This window comes from Aegilops tauschii, chromosome 3 (assembly GCF_002575655.3).
Source record: "Aegilops tauschii subsp. strangulata cultivar AL8/78 chromosome 3, Aet v6.0, whole genome shotgun sequence".
Taxonomy (NCBI): Eukaryota; Viridiplantae; Streptophyta; class Magnoliopsida; order Poales; family Poaceae; genus Aegilops; species Aegilops tauschii.
Window position 1 is genome coordinate 623,530,076 of NC_053037.3, and position 18,691 is coordinate 623,548,766.

Sequence of the window (18,691 nt, forward strand, 5' to 3'; positions counted from 1 at the left end):
AATCCACTGGTCACCCACGAACACCAGACCGGCGCGCGAAGGGCAGCCGGCTGGAAGCGGCGAGGATGAGGGGGACAGGGGAAGAGAGCCAAGCCTCAGATCTGACAAGGAGAGGAAGAACTCCGCGCCGTCGCCGTCACCGCCACCCGCCGTCGTCTCACCACCTGCGTGGTCGAGGCCGCCGGCCAGAGAGCACCCGCGAACGACGCCAGCTGAGATGGCGCCGCCGCCTCGCCAAGGAGGGCCGCCGCCATAGATCCGAGGTCCTCCTCGAGGGAAGGAGCGACCGAGGCCTCGCCGCCACCATCACCGGCGGCCGCGCGAGCGAATCCGGCGACTGTCTCAGGTGGCGGCGAGGGAGGGAGGGGAAGGAGCGGCGGCGCGGTGGGGAAACCCTAGACGCCGCCCGTGTCGCCCGAAGCGGATGACGCTGGGGCCGCGAGGGGGGGGCTTCTATTCTCGTTTTCTTGTCCAACCTCCCCGACGAACTCCTCGACCAGGTCTACCGCCGGATCGCCAACCCACTCGGCCGCGTGCGCTTCAACGGTGTGTACCGGGCGTGGCGCGCCGTCGCGTCTTGGCGACCGCCTCCGCCGCCTCTCCCGTTGCTGCTCCTCTCCACATATGACCGCGCCAAAACCAAGGACCTCTACTGCCTTGAGGACGGAGGGGTACTGCGTGTCCGCCTTCCAATCACTCCCAAAGGCGTCGCTCGCAAGTGGATCGTCGGATCTCACCAAGGTGGTGTTGGGGTCTAACCCTAGCTAGATCGAACTAGGTTTCAGAGAGGGAGGTAGACGAAGCAAGGATTGGCGGAGATGTATTTTGTGGCAACGAATCACGGCGCCGTACGCCCTCTTTTCTCCGTTATATATATAGCAGGAAAGACCAAATCGTATCTGGACTAACCACCTAGGCATAACAACCTGGACGCACTAACAAACTCTAATCACGTCCGCCTTTGTAGCACGCGGAGCGCAGCGCCCAAGCTTCCGTTTCGTACGCACGTACGTACGAGCACCCAGGGACTCGCTCGCCTACGCCGTCTTTTACGACGCGTTCGTCCAGCCGCGGCTGCTGCTAACCGATTACGACTCGATCATGAGTACAGACTCGACACGCACCGAACGCACGCACACACGCACACTCGCCATGGCGTCCGGCACGACCAACACGCACGCACACACTGGTCACCACCAACGCCGTGTCTTATTCCTAACAGGTGGATGGGTTGCCATGGTGTCCGCTGGCCGCGTCATGGTAGTGAACCTCTTCTCCCGCGCCAAGGTGGTGCTACCGACTAAGCAAGGCGATTACTCCATCGACCCCTCCAAAATCTCCAAAATCATCTTCTCGGAGGAACCCACCTCCGAGACTTGCATCCTCGCTGCCATCACCCACGGATGCATGGTCGCTCTTTGCGGAGTTAGTTCTGCTAAAGGGTGGACTATGAAAGCATGTGGCATGGGGATGCTCAAGGATATAGCCTTCTACCATGGGGAGCTCTACGTGCTCCAGCTAGATCGTCCGCTGGTCAGATTGCTCAAGTTTGGCATCAGTGGCGGCGCAAATGAAGTTGCACTGGTCACGACAATCCAGGCCGTGGTCATCCATAGCCTTCCTTATCTTTTGTGGGAGGAAGACGATGATGTGGATGTGCATACCGTTTACATTTTCGAGATGGGCAACAAGCTGACGATGGCAGTCAAGACCGGGGAGTATTTCTTCCGCCTATTTGAGCTAGTCATCGATGTCAATTACCGTAGGTGGGAAGAGATGACGAGCTTGCATGACTACGCATTATTCTTGGGCCCAACGTGCTCCATGGCCGTGGAGGTGTGTGCAGAAGGGCGTGGTGGCGTGCAGAGAAACCACATCTACTACTCCAACGAAAGATATGGCCATGTTCCTTCTCATAAGAGGTATCTTACAAAAATGGCCGATGGTCGTATCGTGTACTACGACGATGATGAGATAGTTTGCTACGACAGAAAGGTGATTATTTCCCAAGGATTTTATGGTGAGCGTGGCGTTCAAGCTGCCATGTGGCTTGTCCCACCACACGTGTAGCGGACCAGCAGGATTTCAATATCAAAGTTTCTCACAACGGAGAGTGAATTGCAAAAAACATGGACATTGAAGGCTAGAGTTGCAGGAACCACGGTTCTACAGTTTTGTGCCAAAAACCACTAATTCCAAGGTTAATTTTTTACAAAAAACACTAGTTGTCGGTTTTGACCCATTTGATGACAATTATGACAAGTGGAACCCGCAAAAGCTGATGTGGCATAACAGTTCTGCACAAACGGCGGGTTTATCTACATTTACATAGACACCCTTGGGGCAAAAATAAAAACACAACCGGGTCCTGCCAAATCAAAAACTGCAGCAGGACACGGCGTTCATGGGGTCTCGCGCCGGCGAGGTACGTGAAGGAAATATGCCCTAGAGGCAATAATAAAGTATTATATATTTCCTTATATCATGATAAATGTTTATTATTCATGCTAGAATTGTATTAACCGGAAACATAATACATGTGTAAATACATAGACAAACAGAGTGTCACTAGTATGCCTCTGCTTGACTAGCTCGTTAATCAAAGATGGTTATGTTTCCTAGCCATAGACATGAGTTGTCATTTGATTAACGGGATCACCTCATTAGGAGAATGACGTGATTGACATGACCCATTACGTTAGCTTAGCACCCGATCGTTTAGTATGTTGCTATTGCTTTCTTCATGACTTATACATGTTCCTATGACTATGAGATTATGCAACTCCCGTTTACCCGAGGAACACTTTGTGTGCCACCAAACGTCACAACGTAACTGGGTGATTATAAAAGTGCTCTACAGGTGTCTCCAAAGGTACTTGTTGGGTTGGCGTATTTCGAGATTAGGATTTGTCACTCCGATTGTCGGAGAGGTATCTCTGGGCCCACTCGGTAATGCACATCACTATAAGCCTTGCAAGCATTGTGACTAATGAGTTAGTTGCGGGATGATGTATTACGGAACGAGTAAAGAGACTTGCCGGTAACGAGATTGGACTAGGTATCGAGATACCGACGATCGAATCTCGGGCAAGTAACATACCGATGACAAAGGGAACAACGTATGTTGTTATGCGGTCTGACCGATAAAGATCTTCGTAGAATATGTGGGAGCCAATATGGGCATCCAGGTCCCGCTATTGGTTATTGACCGGAGAGGTGTCTCGGTCATGTCTACATAGTTCTCGAACCCAAAGGGTCCGCACGCTTAAAGTTACGATGACAGTTTTATTATGAGTTTATATGTTTTGATGTACCGAAGGTTGTTCGGAGTCCCGGATGTGATCACGGACATGACGAGGAGTCTCGAAATGGTCGAGACGTAAAGATTGATATATTGGACGACTATATTCGGACACCGGAAGTGTTCCGGAGAAGTTTCGGATTAAACCGGAGTGCCGGAGGGTTACCGGAACCCCCCGGGGAAGTATTGGGCCTTAGTGGGCCTTGAGGGAAGAGAGAGGGCAGCAGCCAGGAGGTGGTGCGCCCCCTCCCAGGAGGAGTCCTAGTTGGACTAGGAGAGGGGGGCGCAGCCCCCTTTCCCTCTCCCTCTCCCTCTCTTTCCTTCCCCCCTTCTTTTCCTAGTAGGACTAGGAAAGGGGAGTCCTACTCCTACTAGGAGGAGGACTTCCCCCCTCTCCTTCGCGCGCCCATAGGCAGCCGGCCTCCCCCTTGCTCCTTTATATACGGGGGCAGGGGGGCACCTCTAAACACACTTGATATACGATATTTTAGCCGTGTGCGGTGCCCCCCTCCACCAGATTACACCTCGATAATACCGTCGCGGAGCTTAGGCGAAGCCCTGCGTCGGTGGAACATCATCATCGTCACCACGCCGTCGTGCTGACGAAACTCTCCCTCAACACTCGGCTGGATCGGAGTTCGAGGGACGTCATCGAGCTGAACGTGTGTAGAACTTCGGAGGTGCCGTGCGTTCGGTACTTGATCGGTCGGATCGTGAAGACGTACGACTACATCAACCGCGTTGTGATAACGCTTCCGCTGTCGGTCTACGAGGGTACGTGGACAACACTCTCCCCTCTCGTTGCTATGCATCACCATGATCTTGCGTGTGCGTAGGAAATTTTTTGAAATTACTACGTTCCCCATCAGTGGCATCCGAGCCTGGTTTTATGCGTTGATGCTATGCACGAGTAGAACACAAGTGAGTTGTGGGCGATATAAGTCATACTGCTTACCAGCATGTCATACTTTGGTTCAGCGGTATTGTGAGATGAAGCGGCCCGGACCGACATTACGCGTACGCTTACGCGAGACTGGTTTCACCGTTCGGAGCACTCGTTGCTTAAAGGTGACTAGCGGGTGTCTGTCTCTCTCACTTTAGTTGAACCGAGTGTGGCTACGCCCGGTCCTTGCGAAGGTTAAAACAGCACCAACTTGACAAACTATCGTTGTGGTTTTGATGCGTAGGTAAGAACGGTTCTTGCTAAGCCCGTAGCAGCCACGTAAAACTTGCAACAACAAAGTAGAGGACGTCTAACTTGTTTTTGCAGGGCATGTTGTGATGTGATATGGTCAAGACATGATGTGATATAATTTGTTGTATGAGATGATCATGTTTTGTAACCGAGTTATCGGCAACTGGCAGGAGCCATATGGTTGTCGCTTTATTGTATGAGATGCAATCGCCATGTAATAGTTTTACTTTATCACTAAGCGGTAGCGATAGTCGTAAAAGCAATGAGTTGGCGAGACGACAACGATACTACGATGGAGATCAAGGTGTCGAGCCGGTGACGATGGTGATCATGACGGTGCTTCGGAGATGGAGATCACAAGCACGGTGCTTCGGAGATGGAGATCACAAGCACAAGATGATGATGGCCATATCATATCACTTATATTGATTGCATGTGATGTTAATCCTTTATGCATCTTATCTTGCTTTGATTGACGGTAGCATTATAAGATGATCTCTCACTAAAATTTCAAGATAAAAGTGTTCTCCCTGAGTATGCACCGTTGCAAAAGTTCTTCGTGCTGAGACACCACGTGTTAATCGGGTGTGATAGGCTCTACGTTCAAATACAATGGGTGCAAAACAGTTGCACACGCGGAATACTCAGGTTAAACTTGACGAGCCTAGCATATGTACAGATATGGCCTCGGAACACAGAGACCGAAAGGTCGAGCGTGAATCATATAGTAGATATGATCAACATAGTGATGTTCACCATTGAAACTACTCCATCTCACGTGTTAATCGGACATGGTTTAGTTGCTTTGGATCACGTAATCACTTAGATGATTAGAGAGATGTCTATCTAAGTGGGAGTTCTTAAGTAATATGATTAATTGAACTTAAATTTATCATGAACTTAGTACCTGATAGTATCTTGCTTGTCTATGTTAATTGTAGATATATGGCCCGTGTTGTTGTGCCGTTGAATTTTAATGCGTTCCTTGAGAAAGCTAAGTTGAAAGATGATGGTAGCAATTACACGGACTGGGTCCGTAACTTGAGGATTATCCTCATTGCTGCACAGAAGAATTACGTCCTGGAAGCACCGCTAGGTGCCAGGCCTCCTGCAAGAGCTACGCCAGAAGTTATGAACGTCTGGCAAAGCAAAGCTGATGACTACTCAATAGTTCAGTGTGCCATGCTTTACGGCTTAGAACCGGGACTTCAACGACGTTTTGAACGTCATGGAGCATATGAGATGTTCCAGGAGTTGAAGTTAATATTTCAAGCAAATGCCCGGATTGAGAGATATGAAGTCTCCAATAAGTTCTATAGCTGCAAGATGGAAGAGAATAGTTCTGTCAGTGAGCATATACTCAGAATGTCTGGGTATAATAATCACTTGATTCAACTGGGAGTTCAACTTCCGGATGATTGCGTCATTGAGAGAATACTTCAATCACTGCCACCAAGCTACAAGAGCTTCGTGATGAACTATAACATGCAAGGGATGGATAAGACGATTCCCGAGCTCTTCGCAATGCTAAAGGCAGCGGAGGTAGAAATCAAAAAGGAGCATCAAGTGTTGATGGTCAGTAAAACCACTAGTTTCAAGAAAAAGGGCAAAGGGAAGAAGAAAGGGAACTTCAAGAAGAACAGCAAGCAAGTTGTTGTTCAGGAGAAGAAATCCAAGTCTGGACCTAAGCCTGAAACTGAGTGCTTCTACTGTAAGCAGACTGGCCACTGGAAGCGGAACTGCCCCAAGTATTTGGCGGATAAGAAGGATGGCAAGGTTAACAAAGGTATATGTGATATACATGTTATTGATGTGTACCTTACTAATACTCGCAGTAGCACCTGGGTATTTGATACTGGTTCTGTTGCTAATATTTGCAACTCGAAACAGGGGCTACGGATTAAGCGAAATTTGGCTAAGGACGAGGTGACGATGCGCGTGGGAAATGGTTCCAAAGTCGATGTGATCGCCGTCGGCACGCTACCTCTACATCTACCTTCGGGATTAGTTTTAGACCTAAATAATTGTTATTTGGTGCCAGCGTTGAGCATGAACATTATATCTGGATCTTGTTTAATGCGAGACGGTTATTCATTTAAATCAGAGAATAATGGTTGTTCTATTTATATGAATAATATCTTTTATGGTCATGCACCTTGAAGAGTGGTCTATTTTTAATGAATCTCGATAGTAGTGATACACATATTCATAATGTTGAAGCCAAAAGATGCAGAGTTAATAATGACAATGCAACTTATTTGTGGCACTGCCGTTTGGGTCATATCGGTGTAAAGCGCATGAAGAAACTCCATACTGATGGAATTTTGGAATCACTTGATTTTGAATCACTTGGTACTTGCGAACCGTGCCTTATGGGCAAGATGACCAAAACACCGTTCTCCGGAACTATGGAGAGAGCAACAGATTTGTTGGAAATCATACATACAGATGTATGTGGTCCGATGAATATTGAAGCTCATGGCGGATATCGTTATTTTCTCACCTTCACAGATGATTTGAGCAGATATGGGTATATCTACTTAATGAAACATAAGTCTGAAACATTTGAAAAGTTCAAAGAATTTCAGAGTGAAGTTGAAAATCATCGTAACAAGAAAATAAAATTCCTACGATCTGACATGGAGGAGAATATTTGAGTTACGAGTTTGGTCTACATTTGAAACAATGCGGAATAGTTTCGCAACTCACGCCACCCGGAACACCACAGCGTAATGGTGTGTCTGAACGTCGTAATCGTACTTTATTAGATATGGTGCGAACTATGATGTCTCTTACTGATTTACCGCTATCGTTTTGGGGTTATGCTTTAGAGACGGCTGCATTCACTCTAAATAGGACACCATCGAAATCCGTTGAGACGACGCCTTTTGAACTATGGTTTGGCAAGAAACCAAAGTTGTCGTATCTTAAAGTTTGGGGTTGCGATGCTTATGTGAAGAAACTTCAACCTGATAAGCTCGAGCCTAAATCGGAGAAATGTGTCTTCATAGGATACCCAAAGGAGACCGTTGGGTACACCTTCTATCACAGATCCGAAGGCAAGCTATTTGTTGCTAGAAATGGATCCTTTCTAGAGAAGGAGTTTCTCTCGAAAGATGTGAGTGGGAGGAAAGTAGAACTTGATGAGGTAACTGTACCTGCTCCCTTATTGGAAAGTAGATCGTCGCAGAGATCAGTTTCTGCGACACCTACACCAAGTAGTGAGGAAGTTAATGATAATGATCATGAAACTTCAGATCAAGTTATTACTGAACTTCGTAGGTCAACTAGATCAAGATCCGCACCAGAGTGGTACGGTAATCCTGTTCTGGAGGTCATGTTACTAGACCATGGCGAACCTACGAACTATGAAGAAGCGATGGTGAGCCCAGATTCTGCAAAATGGCTTGAAGCCATGAAAACCGAGATGGGATCCATGTATGAGAACAAAGTATGGACTTTGGTTGACTTGCCCGATGGTCGGCAAGCCATTGAAAATAAATGGATCTTCAAGAAGAAGACTGATGCTGATGGTAATGTTACTGTCTATAAAGCTCGACTTGTTGCGAAAGGTTTTCGACAAGTTCAAGGAATTGACTACGATGAGACCTTCTCACCCGTAGCGATGCTTAAGTCTGTCCGAATCATGTTAGCAATTGCCGCATTTTATGATTATGAAATTTGGCAAATGGATGTCAAAACTGCATTCCTGAATGGATTTCTGGAAGAAGAGTTGTATATGATGCAACCGGAAGGTTTTGTCGATCCAAAGGGAGCTAACAAAGTGTGCAAGCTCCAGCGATCCATTTATGGACTGGTGCAAGCCTCTCGGAGTTGGAATAAACGCTTTGATAGTGTGATCAAAGCATTTGGTTTTATACAAACTTTTGGAGAAGCCTGTATTTACAAGAAAGTGAGTGGGAGCTCGATAGCATTTCTGATATTACATGTGGATGACATATTACTGATTGGAAATGATATAGAATTTCTGGATAGCATAAAGGGATACTTGAATAAGAGTTTTTCAATGAAAGACATCGGTGAAGCTGCATATATATTAGGCATTAAGATCTATAGAGATAGATCAAGACGCTTAATTGGACTTTCACAAAGCACATACCTTGACAAAGTTTTGAAGAAGTTCAAAATGGATCAAGCAAAGAAAGGGTTCTTGCCTGTACTACAAGGTGTGAGATTGAGTAAGACTCAATGCCCGACCACTGCAGAAGATAGAGAGAAAATGAAAGATGTTCCCTATGCTTCAGCCATAGGCTCTATCATGTATGCAATGCTGTGTACCAGACCTGATGTGTCCCTAGCTATAAGTTTAGCAGGGAGGTACCAAAGTAATCCAGGAGTGGATCACTGGACAGCGGTCAAGAACATCCTGAAATACCTGAAAAGGACTAAGGATATGTTTCTCGTATATGGAGGTGACAAAGACCTCATCGTAAGGGGTTACGTTGATGCAAGCTTTGACACTGATCCGGACGATTCGAAATCACAAACCGGATACGTATTTACATTGAACGGTGGAGCTGTCAGTTGGTGCAGTTCCAAGCAAAGTGTCGTGGCGGGATCTACGTGTGAAGCGGAATACATAGCTGCTTCGGAAGCAGCGAATGAAGGAGTCTGGATGAAGGAGTTCATATCCGATCTAGGTGTCATACCTAGTACATCGGGACCAATGAAAATCTTTTGTGATAATACTGGTGCAATTGCCTTAGCAAAGGAATCCAGATTTCACAAGAGAACCAAGCACATCAGAAGACGCTTCAATTCCATCCGGGATTTAGTCCAGGTGGGAGACATAGAAATTTGCAAGATACATACGGATCTGAATGTAGCAGATCCGTTGACTAAGCCTCTTCCACGAGCAAAACATGATCAGCACCAAGACTCCATGGGTGTAAGAATCATTACTATGTAATCTAGATTATTGACTCTAGTGCAAGTGGGAGACTGAAGGAAATATGCCCTAGAGGCAATAATAAAGTATTATATATTTCCTTATATCATGATAAATGTTTATTATTCATGCTAGAATTGTATTAACCGAAAACATAATACATGTGTGAATACATAGACAAACAGAGTGTCACTAGTATGCCTCTGCTTGACTAGCTCGTTAATCAAAGATGGTTATGTTTCCTAGCCATAGACATGAGTTGTCATTTGATTAACGGGATCACCTCATTAGGAGAATGACGTGATTGACATGACCCATTACGTTAGCTTAGCACCCGATCGTTTAGTATGTTGCTATTGCTTTCTTCATGACTTATACATGTTCCTATGACTATGAGATTATGCAACTCCCGTTTACCGGAGGAACACTTTGTGTGCCACCAAACGTCACAACGTAACTGGGTGATTATAAAGGTGCTCTACAGGTGTCTCCAAAGGTACTTGTTGGGTTGGCGTATTTTGATATCAGGATTTGTCACTCCGATTGTCGGAGAGGTATCTCTGGGCCCACTCGGTAATGCACATCACTATAAGCCTTGCAAGCATTGTGACTAATGAGTTAGTTGCGGGATGATGTATTACGGAACGAGTAAAGAGACTTGCCGGTAACGAGATTGGACTAGGTATCGAGATACCGACGATCGAATCTCGGGCAAGTAACATACCGATGACAAAGGGAACAACGTATGTTGTTATGCGGTCTGACCGATAAAGATCTTCGTAGAATATGTGGGAGCCAATATGGGCATCCAGGTCCCGCTATTGGTTATTGACCGGAGAGGTGTCTCGGTCATGTCTACATAGTTCTCGAACCCAAAGGGTCCGCACGCTTAAAGTTACGATGATAGTTTTATTATGAGTTTATATGTTTTGATGTACCGAAGGTTGTTCGGAGTCCCGGATGTGATCACGGACATGACGAGGAGTCTCGAAATGGTCGAGACGTAAAGATTGATATATTGGACGACTATATTCGGACACCGGAAGTGTTCCGGAGAAGTTTCGGATTAAACCGGAGTGCCGGAGGGTTACCGGAACCCCCCGGGGAAGTATTGGGCCTTAGTGGGCCTTGAGGGAAGAGAGAGGGCAGCAGCCAGGAGGTGGTGCGCCCCCTCCCAGGAGGAGTCCTAGTTGGACTAGGAGAGGGGGCGCAGCCCCCTTTCCCTCTCCCTCTCCCTCTCTTTCCTTCCCCCCTTCTTTTCCTAGTAGGACTAGGAAAGGGGAGTCCTACTCCTACTAGGAGGAGGACTCCCCCCCTCTCCTTGGCGCGCCCATAGGCAGCCGGCCTCCCCCTTGCTCCTTTATATACGGGGGCAGGGGGCACCTCTAAACACACTTGATATACGATATTTTAGCCGTGTGCGGTGCCCCCCTCCACCATATTACACCTCGATAATACCGTCGCGGAGCTTAGGCGAAGCCCTGCGTCGGTGGAACATCATCATCGTCACCACGCCGTCGTGCTGACGAAACTCTCCCTCAACACTCGGCTGGATCGGAGTTCGAGGGACGTCATCGAGCTGAACGTGTGTAGAACTTCGGAGGTGCCGTGCGTTCGGTACTTGATCGGTCGGATCGTGAAGACGTACGACTACATCAACCGCGTTGTGATAACGCTTCCGCTGTCGGTCTACGAGGGTACGTGGACAACACTCTCCCCTCTCGTTGCTATGCATCACCATGATCTTGCGTGTGCGTAGGAAATTTTTTGAAATTACTACGTTCCCCATCAGTACAGACAGCAGAGCGTCGCCCGGAGGGGGAAGAGGGCCGCGTCTGGCCTTCGGTCGGCGGTGCCGCTTCCGCATCGGGCGGCGGTGGGACGGCCATGAATGGAGGAGGTGGCGTCTGGGTTGAGGATCAAGCGGGCGGCTGCACTGCTAGCTTGCTGGGTGGCTGGGGTCCTCGCCGTAGGCAAGGGTCGGGGCGGCGTCGCCGGTCGGCTGGAGCAGAGGGGTTGGGATCGCCGGCGACAAGGGCGGTTGCGAAGCTCGGCCGGGCTATTGGTCGGAGCCATGGCTGTGGAGGCGCGAGGGAAAGATGGGGAGGGGCGCGAGGGAGGTAGAGCAGGGGGAGGGGCGGGGCCGGGAGCGAGCAACAGCGGCGGTGCCGGCCGCCGAGTAGCAGCGGCGCCGGAGTGAGCAGCAGAAGTGGCGCAGGCGGCCAGGCGCGAGCGAGCAGCGGCGCGGGCGCGAGAGAGCAGCAGCTGTGGCGCAGGAGGGAGAGAGCAGCGGCGGCGGCACCGGAGCGAGCAGCAGACGCGCCGGCCGCGCATGAGCGAGCAGCAGCGCCGGTGTCCAGGCGGCTAGGCACAAGCGAGCAGCGCTGGAACCTTATCCTCTACTTTTTTATAATGAATAAATGACCTTATCCTCTTATGCCCTTTTGCAATGTAGTCCCTTATATTCTGTCTAATTGCAATCCGTTATGTCACACCACATCACCCTTTTCGGCGGGACCCATCAGTCATAATCGTATCGTGATTAAAACGAGCGAATTAGATGACTAGTGTTTTTTGCAAAAAAAATTAGACTCGGAATTAGTGATTTTTGGCACAAAACTGTAGAACTGTGGTTTCTGCAACCCTAGCTTTCAATGTCGATGTTTTTTGCAATTCACTCCAGAACGGAAGGCGATTGTATCATGTGGATTTTATTCTGAGCGTGGCGTTCAAACATCCATACATGTAGATATGTCTTAACACCATCCATAAGGCATTATCAATAGCATTATAGCAAGGCACAAGCTTGCTGATGCAATGAGATTGTCTCGTGACTCTATGCATTGTTTGATGCAGAGCCCCAAGGTAAGTCCTCCTTGTATTAGAAAGCAAAAATGTCACGTGCTTACCATTATTTTGCTGGCGCTCCACAAGCTCGGAGAGGCCATACCTCAGTGTGGTGATTTTGGAGTGGCGTGAGTATGCTGGGTATTGTACAAGAATTTCGCAACTACATTTTATATATAAATTCTGAAGTTAAGGAAGCTAGCAGCATAATACTTCAGCAAGTATAATGGTCAGGTATCGAGTTTGAACCAGAATATGGTAAACACTTGAAAATTTCTGGGTTGATCGCTTGGCTTCGTGGTCCACCTCCATTGCGGTACATGTGTCCCTCTGGGGTCCATCCCACTGCTGTCCTTATCACTACTCCCTCTGTACCGATTTTCAATTATATCACTGGTGCTATAACTTGGCATCGGCGGTCACATTAGTGCTAGAAGTTATGGTGTACATTCACCGTGGTGCAAAAATTTGGCTTTGAGATGCAAATAGGATGAAAAACTCATTTTTATACATCCATAGCGCTGACGAGGCGTGCCAGCGTGACATGGGGCCCGCTGCCAGTGACTGGATAATGGGACAGGGCATGTGGCCTGCTCTTTTTGCAAAAAAAATCCTATAAACAACACAAATCGCAATGAGAGGAAAAATAATACCCACGGGGTTTGGAACCTCGAACCCACAGGTATTTCCCGCGCACCTTACCAAAATAACAAGTGACGTTTGATGTTGAAGTAGGATCAGTATAAGTTATATCTCTTTATACTAACACAAATAAGAAAGGTGCAACCCAGGGGTTCGAACCAAAGACATACATTTTTTTTACAAACTGACGATTAACCACCAGGCCTGATGACATTTAGTGCTCTATGAGAATAAATATGTTCCATGCCAGTTTGGCCCAGCATAAATAAAAACTCTAAACTCCAACGTAAAAGGTCCAACCGTCAAACGAGCGACCTCCTATCCCCATAGTGCAAACCAACACCTGATGAAAATTGTTTCTTATACATAGGCTAATGGTTCATTTATATTGAGCCCACATTTCTATTCATTAGAAAATTTAATATTTTATTTATAATGTGCACATGATTTTTCGTGAAGCATAAATATTTTGTTTCCTAAAAGTACATAAACATTTTTCGAACAGCATGAAACTTTTTATATACTGCATTAATATTTTATTTAAAACGTTAATTTCAAATTATCCATAAAATTTTAAATAAATATTCATAAAATTTTAAAAAATATTAATTTAGTTTTAGAAAAGTTAAATATACTGAAAACAATAAATAACAATAAGTTGTCCCAGGAACATGAAATACTAATAATGGTAAAGATCGTACCTGAGGTCATCCGTGGCATTTTTAATAAATTGTTTAACCCTCTGAAACTACATTAATATTTTAAAAATTATATGAACATTTATTTAAATATATTTGAATAAATATTCGTATAATTTTATATATTCACGTTTTGAATAAAATATTCGTATAATCTTGGCGGCGCAGGTAGTTGATCGCGTAGGTCTGAAATCCTCAGCTCGCTGGTTCGAGCCACTTGGGTACCTTTTTCATTTGAGTTAAATGAATTTAATTTAGGCTGTTTGGGCAAAAGGATATAGAGGTCACCTGTCCCGCCGTTTTGGTTAGGTGCCCAAGCATGTTTACCTGGTGGTTCTTGGTTCCAAACCCTGTCGGAATTATTTTTTCTCAATGCTATTTGTGTTGTTTCTGACAGGTAGGCCTCCCAGTTTTACTTTTGTGCGAAAAATATAAAAACTGGAGGTTTATTGCAGAAAGAGCAAGTCACACGCCCTATCCCCATCATCCGGTCACGGAGGGCCCCACGCCACGCCGGCATGCCTCATCAGCAGCGTGGACATATACATACGAGTTTTGCACCATATTTGCACCACGAAGCCATGTTTTTGCATCACTTCAATGTACACCACAACTTGTGGCACTAAAATGATCATTCATGCCAAGTTGTAGCACCGGTGGTGTAATTGACTCTACAATTTTCATTATGTTATGACATTTCTGTTGTTTCCGAAACTACCCTCCCACTCTCTCGCTCGCTCAACTCAGCCACTCGCTCGCTCAGCCAATCGCTCGCTCAGCCACTCACTCACTGGCTCCTGAACCCCTAGCTTGCCGCCGCCGGCGCCTCTTCGTCGCATGCGTCGCCGGCGTATCTACCCCGCACGCAGCGCCTCCGGCTCTCCCTATCGCGTCGTCGCCGCCTTTCCATGTTGCCATACGCCGTCGCCTCTCCCTCTTCAAGATTTCATTTTTATCTCCGGCGGCTGGATCTGAAGCGCGGCCGCTCGACCTTCCTCAGGGTGGCGGCGATCTCCGGCTAGCTGCGCAGGGCGTCAGCCAACACCGGCCACATCCGCGCCGGTAAGTCCCTTGCACTCAAGGCCCCCTTCTTGTTTACCATCAGTTTGTGTAACTGACCTGGGTGTGGAGATTTGCAGGGAGTCCATCCCAATCTCCAGGTCGGATCTCCAGCTGCCATCGCAGCAGACGACCAGGAAGCGCCTCTGGCTCGCCGTGGCATCCTGCAGCCACCACCTCCTTGTCAGTTAAACCCTGAACTGATCATAGTTGAGCCGGTTTCCCCGGTTCTTTTAGTTTGCTTTGCATGTAATTGAAGGAAATATGCCCTAGAGGCAATAATAAAGTTATTATTTATTTCCTTATTACATGATAAATGTTTATTATTCATGCTAGAATTGTATTAACCGGAAACATGATACATGTGTGAATACATAGACAAACAGAGTGTCACTAGCATGCCTCTACTTGACTAGCTCGTTGATCAAAGATGGTTATGTTTCCTAGCCATAGACATGAGTTGTCATTTGATTAACGGGATCACATCATTAGGAGAATGATGTGATTGACTTGACCCATTCCGTTAGCTTAGCACTTGATCGTTTAGAATGTTGCTACTGCTTTCTTCATGACTTATACATGTTCCTAAGACTATGAGATTATGCAACTCCCGTTTACCGGAGGAACACTTTGTGTGCTACCAAACATCACAACGTAACTGGGTGGTTATAAAGGTGCTCTACAGGTGTCTCCGAAGGTACTTGTTGGGTTGGCGTATTTCGAGATTAGGATTTGTCACTCCGATTGTCGGAGAGGTACCTCTGGGCCCACTCGGTAATGCACATCACTTAAGCCTTGAAAGCATTGCAACTAATGAGTTAGTTACGTGAGCCGGTTCATGGAGGCGCCGACGATGGAGCATCTCGCAGCTGTCAAATAGATCATCAGGTATGTGGCCGGAACGCAGCGTCACGGCTGCTACTATGCAAGGGGAGCGACCGGGGCATCCCTGGTCGGGTTCAGCGACAGCGACATGGCCGGCGACATCGACACTCGCAAGAGCACAACCGGCGTCCTCTTCTTCCTCGGGAGGAGCCTGATCAGCTGGCAGTCACACAAGCAACGGGTGGTGGCCCTGTCCACCTGCGAGGCGGAGTACATCGCCGCCGCAACGGCGGCCTGCCAGGGCGCCTGGATCGCTCGGCTGCTTGGCGACATCAAGAACGAAGAGGTCAAGCAGGTCATGCTGAAGATCGACAACAAGGCAGCTATCTCCCTGAGCAAGAATCCCGTCTTCCATGATCGCAGTAAGCACATTGACAGAAGGTTTCATTTCCTGCGCGAGTGTGTTGAAGATGGGCGTGTTGAGGTGGAGTTCATCGGCACCAGTGGACAGCTCGCCGACATCCTGACGAAGGCGCTCGGGCGTGTCAAGTTTCAGGAACTCCGAGAAGAAATTGGTGTGGTTCAAATTCAGTAGTGGTTCAGGGTTTAGGGAGGCAATGTCAGTTAAACCCTGAACCGATCATAGTTGAGCCGGTTTCCCCGGTTCTTTTAGTTTGCTTTGCATGTAATAAGGTGCATGGCCGCGGTCTGTGCATGCCGTGCGCGACTAGGAGTAGGAGGTGGCCGCCGTGAGCACGCCCTCTTCGTGAACGTGGGATGGCACGTTCGAAAGAGCGGGGTTGTGGCGTGCGAATCGGTCGGGTCTGTTGGTTTCTTACTGAATAAGAGGAAGCAAAAACGGAAAAAGCAGCAAGTTGTGCGCTGCGCAAAATCATCGTCTCTTCACCAGAGTTCACCAAGAGAGAACACGAGAGCGAGAGAGTGCGTGATTTGCCTGACACTCCTCCTGCTGCTCCGGCTGCCCGCCCGCCCAAGCTCCTTCTCTTCTTCTCCCGGTGGCTGAGGTGCCGCTTGCTTGGCACAAGAAGTGTCTGAGAGAGAGATGTAGTCCCGCGAAGAAGAAGAAGCGATTGGCTGCAGCGGGTGGCTGCCGGCGGAGAAGAAGCGAGTGGCTCGAGGCGTTGCTGCGCAGCCACGGGTTCGTGCAGTCCCGCGAGGACCGCGCCGTGTGGGATGCCGAGACGACGTTTCTGGAGAAGGAGTCTCTGACTACCTCACGCCCGCCGCTGGCCTGCACATCAGGTAACCCACCCGCCACTGGCCTGCACATCACTGGATAAATTTCTGTAAATTTCAGAGATGATGCATGAAGTTTTGTACTCTGAAAGTTTAGGAGTACACTGGATAAATTTCTGTAAATTTCTGAGTGTAGGGCGTGTACTCTGAAAGTTTAGGAGTAGATGATCCATGCAGCTGCTTATGATAAATTTCAGTATGTCACTCTAAAAGTTTAGGACTATCTGGAGTTCATTGTGCTCGTGTGTTTATTGTGCACTACTACTGCTGCTTGTGCATCTGGTTCAGACTCTGAATTTGCTTCTGTTCTCGTGGCTGTCCGTCAGGTCACCGAGCCTGTACGCCGGTGTGAGCAGCCTGGGCTGCCGGGTGCTCGCCGTCCGGTAGCACTCAACGGCGCGGCACGGGGCGGTGGAGGCCGAACTCACCCAGGTCGAGACCATACGGTGGCAGTAGGAGGAGACTGAGCACCGTGTGGTGTGGGCACCTGTTGAAAATCACCAGCGAGTCCTACTTCAACTGCCACCGTGCAGCAGTCTCAGCCCCGTTGCTGCAAGCCAGGGGGAACCACACTAAGGCGACCACGGTTGCCACCAGAAGCGCGGTGCTGCAGGAGAACCTCCGGCCACCACTTCGCGGGACTCTGCCACCACGTCGTACCATGCTGCAACCCACCTAATTAAAGCAGCCGTGGTTTGCTACAGGCCCGGGGCGAACCAAAATTCGCCAAGGTTTCAGCATCGTTGATGGTGCAACCCACCCCAGCACGGTGGCTGCCTTTGCTGCAGGATGGAGGCGAGCCAACACCCACTTATCCCCGCAGCCCCCGTCCAGCAGGATAAATGCTTACACATAAATGCGGACATCATTCACAAGTTCATTACTAACGCGCTCATTGTTGGGCAAAAATAAGCCGCGGCTCCGTGTCGGACGCGTCGGGCGCATGTATGGGCGTGCACTGGGCGTGTCGGACACGTTGGGTCCGTGGCGTAGGTGTGCGTGTGTGTGGTGCACGGGGGTGCCCGTGTAGGAGTACACCGTAGCCGTGCGTGTAGTACCATTCAGTTGGCGAGATTAGGGGGTGCGTGGAGTTGGTCCAAGGCGGGCTCGCCACGCCCTGGACGTGTGCGTGCATGTCGCGGGCGCGGCCAGAGCGGGCCGGACCAGGCGCTCGACATGGACTGGGACGTGGGGTACGTGCCTTGACGTGGCCCAGGGTATAAGAACCCCCCTATATGCATTGTAACAGGTGAGGGTGTTGAGTTCATACTCAAGGTAAAGCCGTTGTTGCGGCGGTGGCGTTCGTGCGCCGGGAAACCTCGCCGTGTCCACTGTCTCCTTCTTCCTCCTTCTTCTTCTTGGTCCGTGCCAGAGAGAGGAGAGCTAGGGCAAAGCTAGGGTTCCAACACACATAAATGCTTACTTATAGAAGCAGGTTTACCTGAATCAAACCATGCAGTCATTTACATGTTCAGTAGTGAAGTGTTGTCCACAATACGACCACAGTCCAAGGATTAGAGTAGTCTCTTGGACACTACTTTTTGGAACAAGGTTTATCTGAATCAAACCATACTAACATTTCTGAATTTTTGGCTAGACAAATGGTACTACTATAATATCATGAACTAAAAAAAACATATCCTTTACTATAGCAGCATCTACGAGACCAGTTATGCTTTTGGCGTGCAGACCATTTCGCTGCTACAACTGAAAACACATCAGAACCTTATGTATTAATACCAATTTGCTGGCTTAGGTTCAGCACTTTTTGTGCTATCCATCTAAGCAGAGAGGATATGACACTGCTGATTGTTGCAATGTCTTTCTATCCACTCATCATTAGAGCCCTAATTAATGTGCAAATCTACAAAAGCTTTGTTGCTGTTAGAGTTGATCCATCTGCAGTGGGTATTTTTTTGCGCAAAATCTGTAATGGGTATTTGGTCCTGCTCCTGCAA

At 48.2% G+C, this 18,691-nt stretch overlaps 1 protein-coding gene across 1 annotated transcript; it reads left to right on the forward strand.

The window, feature by feature from the left end:
- Positions 1-1,152: 1,152 nt before the first annotated feature.
- LOC109784618 (uncharacterized) lies at positions 1,153-2,070 on the forward strand. Its single transcript, XM_020343214.1, has one exon. It carries the CDS (start codon positions 1,153-1,155, stop codon positions 2,068-2,070), a length of 918 nt encoding a protein of 305 aa, XP_020198803.1.
- Positions 2,071-18,691: the final 16,621 nt, after the last annotated feature.